Genomic DNA, 12,021 nt, shown 5'->3' on the forward strand with positions numbered 1-12,021 from the left:
GCTTGAGTGAGAATAACTATTCTCTAGATAAAATAATTAAGTCTGCAATACATGCATGTGTTCATGATGAACTTTGTCGGGAAAAAAACAAATATGTATAATTATATAGTTTCGTCAGTTGCTTGCTTGTGTATATAATCAGTTCATGAGTCCGAGCCAGTGACCACACCCCTCACACCTCCTGTACAATATGGAGACAATCAGTATACCAGGTTCTCATACCTAGTTATGCAGTCTACAGAAGGGAAGTGAATGTACACGCATCTATTATACTATTACATCTATAATTATTAATAAAACAGGGCCGTTATAGTTATGTTCTTTGAGATCAAAGTTGTACCTTATTATAATTATAAACAAGAGAAAGATAGCGGTTACATAATTGAAGTTCTATATCATGGAAACCATGGGCCCCTCCCCCCGGCACACCTGGTCATTACGGCCCTGCACAGTGTGGTACATTTCTTCTATGGCGTGATTTATGCATGATTCAAATTTTAAATAGCTACTCAGCAGAGGGCTCAGGGGAGGCCGGGGGATTGTCACATGACACGTATGTCATGTACATGTACTTACGTGGGGTCAATTGCTGACAGATTTGATGAGCTGTGTCTCTTTTCCCCAATCCCAGTACGATATCCAGTAGAGCTCTGTAAGTTGTTTGATAAGGATTATGTTGTTTCCAGATTTTCAAACACTTCATCATGGCTGTTTGAGTTCCTTCTCTGTGGTATAACATATTCACATCGGCTTTTTCTGCAGGAGGTAGCCTCATTGAACTTGAATAAAGTTCCACATTATCGAAATATAAGGCCAGTTTGGGAGTATCAGAGTACTCTATTTTACTATTGAGTTGCTCGTCAGTCAGACTGTATTGCTTTATTAGTTCTTGGAGCGTGACTTGAATAGCGGGTAGTCCTATGGAGAAAGCAAACATTGATATTATAGAGACATGAATATTTTACACAGCATCAATGTAAGTAGCCAGACACACACGCTATGAGTTCTGCATGCTTCAGTTGTATGCGTGATTGTCCAATAATTATGATGAGGGGGTAATGCTGACAATGATGCTGACAATAAATATTAAAGGAGTTCTGAAGTCATACCTGAGGTAGAGGTAGAAGGTATCTGGTGCTCTTCTCTCAATGTATCATGATCCTGTGAAGAGTAGTACATGCAGTAATTATTGTTTCATGCACACTTCTGTGATTACTGCATAGAAAATTCAGTATAATTATGTACACACTGGCTCGCATGCTTTTCTTTCACTCAAAGCATTCATCATTTCAGACTATTAGTTTACATTTCAATAGGTGGTTCTTAGCCTATATAGTTGAAGAGACAGATTGTCTCCCGCAACGTATAACGTATACAACTACTCACCATTTGCTCATCTCCACGGATACTAAACACAGAGGGATCAATATCATCATGAGCCACACCAGCTAGGTCCTGTATATGCATGATTAGCAGTATACTAGTAAAGTTATGAAAGCATTTAAGTAAATTCCACTCACCAGAGGGTTTCTTCCAGTGAAGACACTGTACTTGTTGAGAGTCTCCCTCAGACAGCTGTAGGTTCCCTCAGTCTCCCTCCTCCACGTCTTAAGGGTCTGAACTACCTCCTGTCTTGGACTGACCGACTGAATATTGACAATGGAAGCTCGAGATTGGCTCAGGATTCTTCTGTACATGAGAATACTGTTAGGGTCGTAAATTTGACGAGCAAAATGAGAAATGAAGATATTCGAAATTCTGCCATCTTTCATGACATTCTTGTTACTGTGAATACACTGTAGAGTGTTGAGGTCCAAACCAGCGTACGGCTCAAACTGGAGAAGACGTTTCAGAGAAAGAACTCGATGAACCGATTTCACAGCTTCTTTTTGAGAGATGACAGCTGTAGCAAGATCTCTAACACTAAACAGAGTGAGCTCTGAGGAAGGTTTTAGAGGATGATTGACAACTTCCTGTGGATTGATCAGTGATTCCACAACTACAATATTGGGACAAACATCTTTCACCGTTTCGAGAACTTTACTGACTACCTTGGAGCGATGGGCAAGGCTCTCGGGTGTAAGAACTTCAGATCGTATTTTAATAGTAAAAGATTTATTGTTACAAAGCTCGAGGTGTGCAGTGATCCCATCATCGTTGCACCAGCAGATCCCACTCTTCCACACGGAGCAGAATTTCTGCAAGGAAGGGACATCATGCTGTACTCTCAGGGCAGGGGCAAGGCCAAATGTGAACACTATCCTCAGAATGAGGACTTGAAGGCAGCGAGGATCGTAAAAATGTGTATTCTGAGAGGTTTCGAGTATCCATCCAAAGTGGTAGCTCATGGAAGTGTCTTCCTCCCACACACGCTCGGGAGTTTCTATCCTGATGAGCCCGGGAAAGAAGAGGTAGCGAGTGTCATCTAAGTCTGGCTCCATCTTCTGAATGTACTCCAGAACTTGCTTGTCTCTGATCTCAAAGCACAGCTCTAAATGTGTCATGAAAGCAATCAGCATTTCAGTGTCGTAGTTATTGAAAGCTTCTTCAAACTTGGACAAAGGTACCACTCCAGTGCTTGAGGCGAGTTTGCAGTGCTGGCGAAAATGCTCAGGAGCAAATACTGTCCCAGTGACATCGGAGAGCAATGTTTTAGAGTCACAAATCAGAAAGGAATTTTCATATGAGGAATCATTGTGAAGAAACAGCAGAAGTCCCACCTTGCTTAACTGGGCACAGATATCAACTAGACGGTTGAGGGTAGTTGGAATGAAAGAAAGAATGTCTGTCATTTTCTCTGACTCGTGTGTTTGCTTTAGATCGCTATGTATTCGTTGTTGAACAACTTTCAATGAAACTGCAAGTTCTTCTTTGAAGTTCTCAGCAAGGTAGATGTAAAAGGTGTGAGCATTCAGGCTGATGGTTTCTGGAGAGCGGAGAATAGCGGAGCTTTTCTGAATTTGTTTTCTCACGATATTCATGTTATCTGAATTAGCAAAGCGGCAATCTATTGGAATGAACTCCGTGAACTCAAACTTTGGGAATTGCTTGATAATGGGGGCAAAGATGCTCTCTTTGGCTTGCGGATCTTCTCCCATTTCCTTCACCTGGTCGGCATGGCTACCAACTACTATCACGTGTGCTTTGCCTTTCAGATTGGTGCACTGGTTTTGGACGAGGGTCAACCAACGATACATGGAATCAATAATCGCCTGCTCACTTTGTACAAGCTTAGCACAGAGGATAATGATGGGTGGTGAGGTTTGAACAGCATTCTCCAGAATGGCACAGTGGCTCGTGTAAAACTCTTTCTGGCCAGCAAAATCAAAGTAGATGATTCTCCCAAACTCTTTGGTGTATATTTCGTACGGTATGATCCCCACTGTCCTCGCATCGACACCATCCACAGGTGTTGCCTTTTGGAACCAAGACCAAAACCCTTTTGGGTTCAGAATGGACTTCAACAGAGTGCTCTTCCCCACGCCACCATCACCAATGATGAGCACAGACAGAGGAAGGTGTGGGGGTCGCTCGGAGGAGAGCTTTCCGATGAGCTTGCTGTGTTCCTTGTAGACATTGGCAGCCTTGGCTCCATGTTTCAAGAGGAGCTTTATGATCTCAGGGTCGTTGGACAAATTGAGAGGTGTCTTGCCTTCTTTGTCGGTTACATTCGGATCGCAATGGCTTTCTACCAATAGAACTTCAACTATTGCATTTCGATTTTGCTTTACTGCTAGCAAGAGGACACCTAGAACACAAAAGTTTTGTTAAAATGTCAGTGCATATAAAAGTATACCCATAGCAAACTTGTCAATCCATAATAATACCACATATATAATTATACCACCCAACCTTATCCCAACAGACTCTGTATCTAAGGTATTGGTTGCAGCTAACTCAACATGACCTCCATTCATGAATGCAAACTACAAAGAAATGATAATTCCTCGGTGCGCATGCGCAAGTGAGGTATACGGTAGTGTGTTTGTGTGTGTTTGTGTGTTTGTGTGTCTGTGTGTCTGTACTACTGTGTAGCCGTGACTGCTACAGCTGCTCAAGGATCAATGAAGTGCAAGTAAGAATTTCTATAGGCTTCTAGTCATGTTCTCTTGGATTTTAATTCGTGGATTTGCTAAGTAAAGCTTCGTTCTTGAGTTTTCCCTGTGATTCTGGATTCTGCATGCAGCAAATGTTAATCAATGTGAGCTAGGTTATGTAGCTTTGGCACCTCCACCGAGGTATCAGCACCCGCGGTGCTTTCATTTTGTAGAATTAAAAATATGGAAAAGGATGCAAACATGATAATCATGTGATGGTGGTGGCACTATATACTTCTCCAAATTATCAAAGCAAATATGAAGTTTTCATCTAAGTAAACTGAAACAAAATACGAGTCAAACGCCTATGCGCATGATAATCGATTGTTATGCATTTGTTGCTGGGAGTCGCTACTTTGTCTGTGAAAACATTCTATGGGTATTGTATGTGTTGTAAGCCTTATAGGTAATGGTCTTCAATGTTACTTATACAGTATTTCGATTATTCATAGTTTAGGAACTACCTCATGGTAAAAAATAATGGGTTGATATCTTATGTAAAAATGGCTGTACAGTAGTAGCTACTTAGCATCCAAGAGAGAAATCACATAAACATTGGTCCTTCGAACCGGATACCCTAGTGAACTAATTTGCAACCTGTTTCTCAACTTGGAGGATTTATCGTTGCCTGTTAGTTCTCTGGAAGTTGCCATAATTATGGTGAAGCTATACGTTCGTCAATCATACTTGTATACTCATCGGAATTCCTAAACTATGGCTAATCGAAGCTCACAGGAAGAGAAGAGCTGTAACGCGTGACTCTATAACGAAATTATAGGCTAGATCACTGAAGTGGAGTCTAACGGAGAACATACGTGTGGCACAGACTTTGGCTACCAAACTTAAGGTTCTCGATGCCGAGTTCAAGATTCACATGCTAGCAATCATTGACCTCACTGACGGAGAGAAGCCTTAGCCCTGGAACAAGATGCTTTAGACGATCATGATGACATTATTAGTGAACTAACTATTCGCATTCAACGACTCATCTCAATCTTGATGCCTTCACCAGCTCGTGATTTACAAATAGACGCCTTGCCATGCAAGAGAAGCTAGATGCTGTTGAAGGAACCATATGCCGTATGGATATCGATGATCCCGATGCCAAATGCATACTCGAGCAGCATACTGAACAAATTTTGGATTTGAAGATTGAATTGAAAGGTCTAGTAGACTTGGACACTGGAGATCCTATCCTACGTTCCCAAAATGAAGTTGAACAAACAATTTTCCAATGCTCACTGGCCATTAAGAAACGACGACACTCCATCGCCAACGCTAATGTGGCCAGCATAGAACCCAAAGCACAAAGCACATGGAGCCAAACTCCCAAAATTGGATGTGCCTACTTTTGATGGCAATGTCCTGAATTGAAAGTATTTTTGGGATCAATTCCGTGTGGCCATCCATGACCGAACTGACGTTGCACCTGCAGAAAAGATGGTCTATCTTGAGAATGCCCTCAAAAGGACAATGCTGCTAAGTGAACCATCGATGGACTAACTAAGTCCGGAGAGCACTATGAGGAAGCACAAGCACGCTTTGACAGACCACGCCTAATCCATCAAACTCATGTTTGTCGAATAGTGGATACACTCAACTTGAAGGATGGAAATGGCAAGGGATTACGAAACCCCCACGACACTGTTGTCCAGCTATTTATGCATACTATAAAGCTATTTTCGTCACTTTAAATAAGCACCAGTTTGAAGCTCATGTATTTTTCCGTTCTATTTATTCACCAAGAAAGAATTAAAATTTTTTGCGGCGCCTTTATTGATTAAAGACGACCACTAATTGCATTTGAGCCAACAGTGGCTGATAGGAGCTTACTAGGAACACTCACACATGTATAACATCTCAGAAAATTAGCACTTTGTTTGCTCACAGCTAAACCACTTCTGACCCAGTCCAACCCATCTCTAGAACCCGGATTAGGCCCGTTTACACGAACACGGATAAGTTTAGATTAAACGGCTCGTGTTAATGGGAATAATTAGACCATAATTTCATAACAAGTAAAAATGTGCAAATGACCAAATTTAGTAAACATTTTTTAAAGCTACGTACAACAATTTGTCAATTATTTATACCGCACTTATGTCACCACTAATTAATGGATTTCATTAGTAGAAAAAAAACATTCCATCATGCATAGATTTCAAGATGTTTCATTTGTTCCAAGAAAACAAGCTAACAGAAAGGGAGACGGTATAGTAATATAATTATGTGAAAGAGTAGCTCAAGGTGCTACCCTTGTGAATTCTGACCTCATGATGTTGCTAGGGAGAGGTCTTTTCATAGTATTGCGGTCACATGGCATGAGTCACAAATTATGTCACCATTACATAACTCTACTAGTATACATACGTGTCTTGCTTGGCTACAACAAGAGGGGTCCTATAATTAGCACTATACTGGTACACAGGAGGCTATGCAATTGTACAGAACCCATAAAGAGCATCAGTAACATACTAATACAGTACAGAAGACCGATAGGCTAAAACCTGAACACTGAAAACAGATTTACTTTTCGCATCACAGTGATGACTGATGGCGAGATACTTGACAACTTCCCAGTGTCCACCTTGGTAGGCCAGAGAGAGTGGAGTGTCACCAGCCTTGTTGACTGGCTCTGTGGAAGACCACCATCAACAACGTAACAGCACTGATGAACACTTACTATTTGGATCAACATGCTTGTTGATGAGAGCCTTGACTGTATCCAGGTTACCATGGGAACACTCAAGGGAGAGAGGAGTGTCTCCAGCCTCATTCACTGCAACTGTGGATACAAGCAAATTGTGGACACTAGAAAGTTAACAGTTTACTTTGCAGCACACGCACATTTTGGGTCACACTGATGTTCTTGAGCAAGATATTTGATAGTCTCTAAGTGTCTGGTTTGGTAGGCCAGAGAGAGTGGAGTGTCACCAGCCTTGTTGACTGGCTCTGTGGAAGACCACATGCATGCATTATTGGTTCATTATAGTGCATTTGTATAGTGGCGAGCACTAGGTATGCCCCAACACTCAAGATTGCCACATGTATGCAACAACTACAAATTATATACTTGGTGTAGTACACATGCATGTACAATGATAACTTACTTCTAGGATCACAATGATGCTCGTTCACAAGGTACTTGACAGTGTCCAAGTGGCCATTGGCACAGGCCAGAGAGAGTGGAGTGTCACCAGCCTTGTTGACTGTACCTGTACATGCACACATGCATTGGTTTGTGTTAGCATTAGGTATACCACAACATTCCACATTCATGTATGAAGCTATAGTTGGTGCGATACACATGTACGTACGTACAATGATAACTTACTTCTAGGATCACAATGATGCTCGTTCACAAGATACTTGACTGTGTCCAAGTGGCCATTAGCACAGGCCAGAGAGAGTGGAGTGTCACCAGCCTTGTTGACTGTACCTGGATCACAACGATGCTCGTTCACAAGATACTTGACAGTGTCCAAGTGGCCATTAGCACAGGCCAGATAGAGTGGAGTGTCACCAGCCTTGTTGACTGTACCTGCAAACCACAGAATTGTACTTTATGTTGATATACAATGATAATCATAATAGTGTGAGTAACTGCATGACCTTATTACTCAACATTAGTTTGGCCCAGAATATACAAAGCTGATTTTTCTTGAGGTACCCACTTTCACCTTTTGGATTGAGGCCCACAGTTTCCACAAGATGCTTGACACAGTCCAGCCAGCCATAGAATGCACTTACTGACAGAGCACTCTCACCTTCCCCTGCAGTTGGTATTATTGGACAGCATACATAAAATACACTTTCCTACGAGCTTGTGATCAATCTGGAGTCTATAATACTCTAGATCTAGTATACGCATAAGCCAAAAAGAATGTTTGTACTGTATTACTATACGAGAATCAAACATAGGCAAACTTTGCGAGGGTTGATCAATTCGCAACAAATTAAAATCGCAAAACCTAAAATAGTACTGATGAAGAAATCGAATACACATGATCCTTGCCAGAACGTAGATCGATCACAAAGGGTAATTTTATCCCCAATTTGGCTCATTCGCAAAGGTTTTTCATCAGCAAAATATTCTAGTAATACGGTCTACTGGAGCAATCATTTACTGACCTTGCTGAGTGCACACACTCTCTGCCAACTTGTACTCTCCAATGCTCACTAGAGCTTCCGCAATATCCTTCCACTGCATGTCAATATTCTTGATTTTGGCTGCCTGGAGAGTTGCTGCTGTGGGATGTTGGCTCTTCTTTATGGTTTCCAGCTGGTCATTGCCCAATCCCAAGCGAACACCAAATTGAAGCCATTGGTCACATTCCAGCTGACTCAGCTGTTCCAGTGTTGGGTACGAGGACAGAGGGTCTACATAATAGTTAGAAAAGGAAGTATCAATGAGATTTAGAAGCCAAAGGGACTCATGTAGTATATGAGTGTGCTGAGAAGGCATACAAATAAGTCCCTGAGGCATTGTCATTGTCTAGTCATGATGCATACATCTGTTGTACACACAAGCTGAGATAGTGATGATAGGGCTATGTACAAGTAAACTTCAAATATTGTATGGGCGGTGATCAGTGCCAAAACCTCCAGCTCTTTTTATTTAGTACTAAAATCATTTGCATAGTGAAGTTCTACATACAAATGACGCGCTCTCTCTTATTTGCATGGTGAAGTTCTACATACAAATGATACTCTCATTTACATGGTGAAGTTCTACATACAAATGACGCGCTCTCTCTTATTTGCATGGTGAAGTTCTACATACAAATGATACTCTCATTTGCATGGTGAAGCTCTACATACAAATGATACTCTCGCATTTGCTACTCCCCTTTTCACCTAAGAAAAGGCTCAGGGGAGAGAGTAATTTTTTTTAACTCCGTTATTGGACACGCCCACTTATGTGACCAAAAAGGATTGCCACATGAGCGGGCGTGTCCAACATGTAGTTGATATGTTAATTAAAATGTCCGTCTATACTATAATGTTAATTGTGTCCTCCTTCAATATGCCACTATAAATTTACAGTTGTCCTATAGGGGCATGCGTGAAGAATGTCACGCTCCCACAATGTTAACGTCCTAACAACTTGCGTGCCACCACTCACGCATGTACTATTTCTGTTGCTATATAGCCTCGAGTATAAAATACATTTCTGACGGTCTGGGATCAAAGCTGAATAAACACCCACACATTATGTACTTATAGTGGTTTGTTCTAATTGTATTCCAACCTTCCCTTTTTCATCCGAGCCCTTCCTTATAGATGAAAAAGGGAGTGGTTTCAAGTTAATGCAAATATATATGAGAGTGTCATTGTAAAACTAACAAAGCTTATCATTTGCCATGCAGCGTTATTTGTATGTAGAACTTCTCATTTGTATGTAGAACTTTCATCGTATGTAGAACTTCACCATGCAAATAAGAGTATCATTTATATGTAGAACTTCACCATGCAAACAAGAGAGAGCGTGTCATTTGTATGTAGAACTTCACCATGCAAATGAGAGTATCATTTGTATGTAGAACTTCACATGCAAATAAGAGAGAGCGTGTCATTTGTATGTAGAACTTTACCATGCAAATAATTTTAGTACTAAATAAAAAGAACTGGAGGTTTTGGCACTGATCACCCCGGCCCCATAATATTGCAAAGTTAGACATTGTGACCAATCATACTACACTATAAAATTATTTGCAAATACGTTTCAACTGTATGAGATTGAACACATATGGAAGGTGCATGAACGGCATCACACAGAAACCACTTATCTATAGCTGTATTGACCATACAACTCACTAGATACCTACTGACTACTGTGTACAACAGCTGATGGCCAACTCACCTCTAGGTCCAGGCTGGAACCCCTCCACATAGTTAGCCAAGGCATGGTGCCCCTCACTTCTGGCCATATCAGCAGCAGTCGATCCCCACATGGTCTTGATATCTACATGGTTGGTTGAACAGGAGCACATGAACTGACAGTACATGTGGTTTACTGTGTGCTATCACTCCCCAGACATGTACATTGACACAACATACAAACAATAATATTAAATTGTCAAACCAATGACATAACATTTTGGATGCTTTGTATAGTTAAATGTATACAAGGGATTATAAATTCGCCAATGTCTACAATAATTATGGCTTGCATGTAATAGATAGTAGTACGTACACGTCATCAACAGTATAAGATTGTATCTGCAATAATTCTTCAATTAAGTCGCAAAACTTTAAAAATGTGTCAAATTTTTCCGCTATACTTGTTGGGACAACTTAACCCTGTACCTACCAGACCATGAAACATGCTAATAAGTGTGTGTAAGTACGTTACATAGTGGCCACCATTAATTAGCAATGACTTCTCAAATGTACCTACTGTGAATCTTTGCTAGCTACAATGGCGGCACTGCCACACACCTGTACAAGATGACAGACACCTACTGACACAGTTGGACTAACACCCAGGCTCACCTGTGGGACAGTGGTGCTCCAGTAACAGCTTAGCAATGGCCTCACTGTTGTTGTAACATGCTGAGTGTAAGGGAGTCCAACCACTGAAATGTGTAGCAGTTACAATGGCTCCAAACTTGATGAGTAGTTCTACACTGCGGAGATGGTTTTTAACACATGCCTTGTGTAGTGGAGTGTCTCCATCACACACTCTAGTGTAGTAGTTACTGTTGTTGGGTGGAGCTCCTCTCTGTAGCAGCTCAAGCACTTCTCGGTCACGACCACCATTACTAGCCGAGTAGAGTTGTTTAGCAAGGTTGTCACTATGGGGAGATAAGATGAGTTCAGCCATCATTGATTAGTTAGTGTTTGGGTGTGCATGTGATAATGTTGTGGTAAAATATACGACACACAATAGCTGTGAAGTGTCTGTAACCATGCCAACTGATATTAATAGCTGACATAAACAGCACAGTGGTGTCATGCACTAACCTCATTTCAGACAGTTACTTGCTTTCAATGTCTCTGTAACCTCACTAGCTTACTCAAGGCTGGCATACGATCAGTAGCAGCCACAGCTTTAGTGATAGTAACAACTCTCAACTTCTGCAATTAATACACAATAGATTCACAAAGTGTGTGTTGACTCAAGGGGGAGGATTGGTGAGCAAATTCATACCAAGTGCCAATGATGATCACCTCATAATGGTGACGGCTCAGCCTCAAAAGGGATGGATCAGACTTGCAGTAAATACATTCATGATCATGTTGATATTCATGCAATGGCACAAACAACAGGTGTGCAATAAGTATCAATATTCTTTTCTAACAAGCAGAATGTGTTTGGGTAAAGATCATTAACACAACAAGAGTTAAACAGACTAGATTCTACAGTAACACACACAATAAATACTACAAGAACGGCTAGTGTCTATTGTGCACTGCAGCAGTACAAGAGTCCTACATAGCGAGGATTTGCTGAGAGTCACTTAGTAATTCTGTAAGGATAATAAACTATGAAACCTCCAAAATTGTAGTTGCAACATACTTGCACAGCTATGCTAGCAAATAGATGTGGGTATAGACTATAGACTTCTCTCAGACAATAGCCAACCTGCCAAACAGGGCGTACTGCCCACTCAATCACATTTGCAAGGCTTTAGTTGCAACCTATGCGAAAACTCACAATTCACAATCGAAAGAGTCTTGCTATTTGAAACCTGGCATCGTATCATTATGTAGTCTCACTATAATTTCAGTGATGGAAGACATGTGGCCGTTATCTTTGAAGATATATTCTTTGAAGATATATTTTTGTTCAGTCTCAAATTGTTTGTACCATCATGGACTGACTGCGTTAATGGCTAAATGAGACAGTGTATAGCTATATAATAATGAGTCACGATCACCCTAAATCGTTACAGATCGTATCCATTTTGTCGCTCAAAAC

General features: G+C 41.0%; 3 protein-coding genes across 4 annotated transcripts in view; 2 read left to right on the forward strand and 1 right to left on the reverse strand.

Annotated features, from left to right (window-relative positions):
- Positions 1-12,021, forward strand: part of LOC135335843 (uncharacterized) — a gene marked incomplete in the record, with an annotated part of 743,773 nt that overhangs the window by 120,277 nt on the left and 611,475 nt on the right.
- The window catches only part of LOC135336007 (proline-serine-threonine phosphatase-interacting protein 1-like), a 54,747-nt gene that overhangs the window by 6,209 nt on the left and 36,517 nt on the right, over positions 1-12,021 (forward strand). The gene's annotated exons all lie outside the window — the stretch shown is intronic.
- On the reverse strand, positions 23-11,279 carry LOC135335881 (uncharacterized). 2 transcript variants are annotated; one of them, XM_064531536.1, is made up of 16 exons: positions 11,251-11,271; positions 11,064-11,177; positions 10,593-10,894; positions 9,961-10,062; positions 8,229-8,477; positions 7,778-7,870; positions 7,432-7,638; positions 7,208-7,312; positions 6,945-7,049; positions 6,781-6,882; positions 6,628-6,732; positions 1,521-3,748; positions 1,387-1,455; positions 1,110-1,161; positions 577-918; positions 23-181 (listed from the first exon to the last, which is right to left on the reverse strand). In XM_064531536.1, exons 2-16 carry the CDS (start codon positions 11,066-11,068, stop codon positions 144-146), a joined length of 4,104 nt encoding a protein of 1,367 aa, XP_064387606.1. In that variant the 5' UTR covers positions 11,069-11,177; positions 11,251-11,271; the 3' UTR covers positions 23-143. The 2 variants fall into 2 exon arrangements, with proteins under 2 accessions (XP_064387606.1, XP_064387605.1); XM_064531535.1 differs by having other exon boundaries at positions 24-181; positions 11,064-11,279.

The sequence above is a fragment of the Halichondria panicea genome, chromosome 5 (assembly GCF_963675165.1).
Source record: "Halichondria panicea chromosome 5, odHalPani1.1, whole genome shotgun sequence".
Taxonomy (NCBI): Eukaryota; Metazoa; Porifera; class Demospongiae; order Suberitida; family Halichondriidae; genus Halichondria; species Halichondria panicea.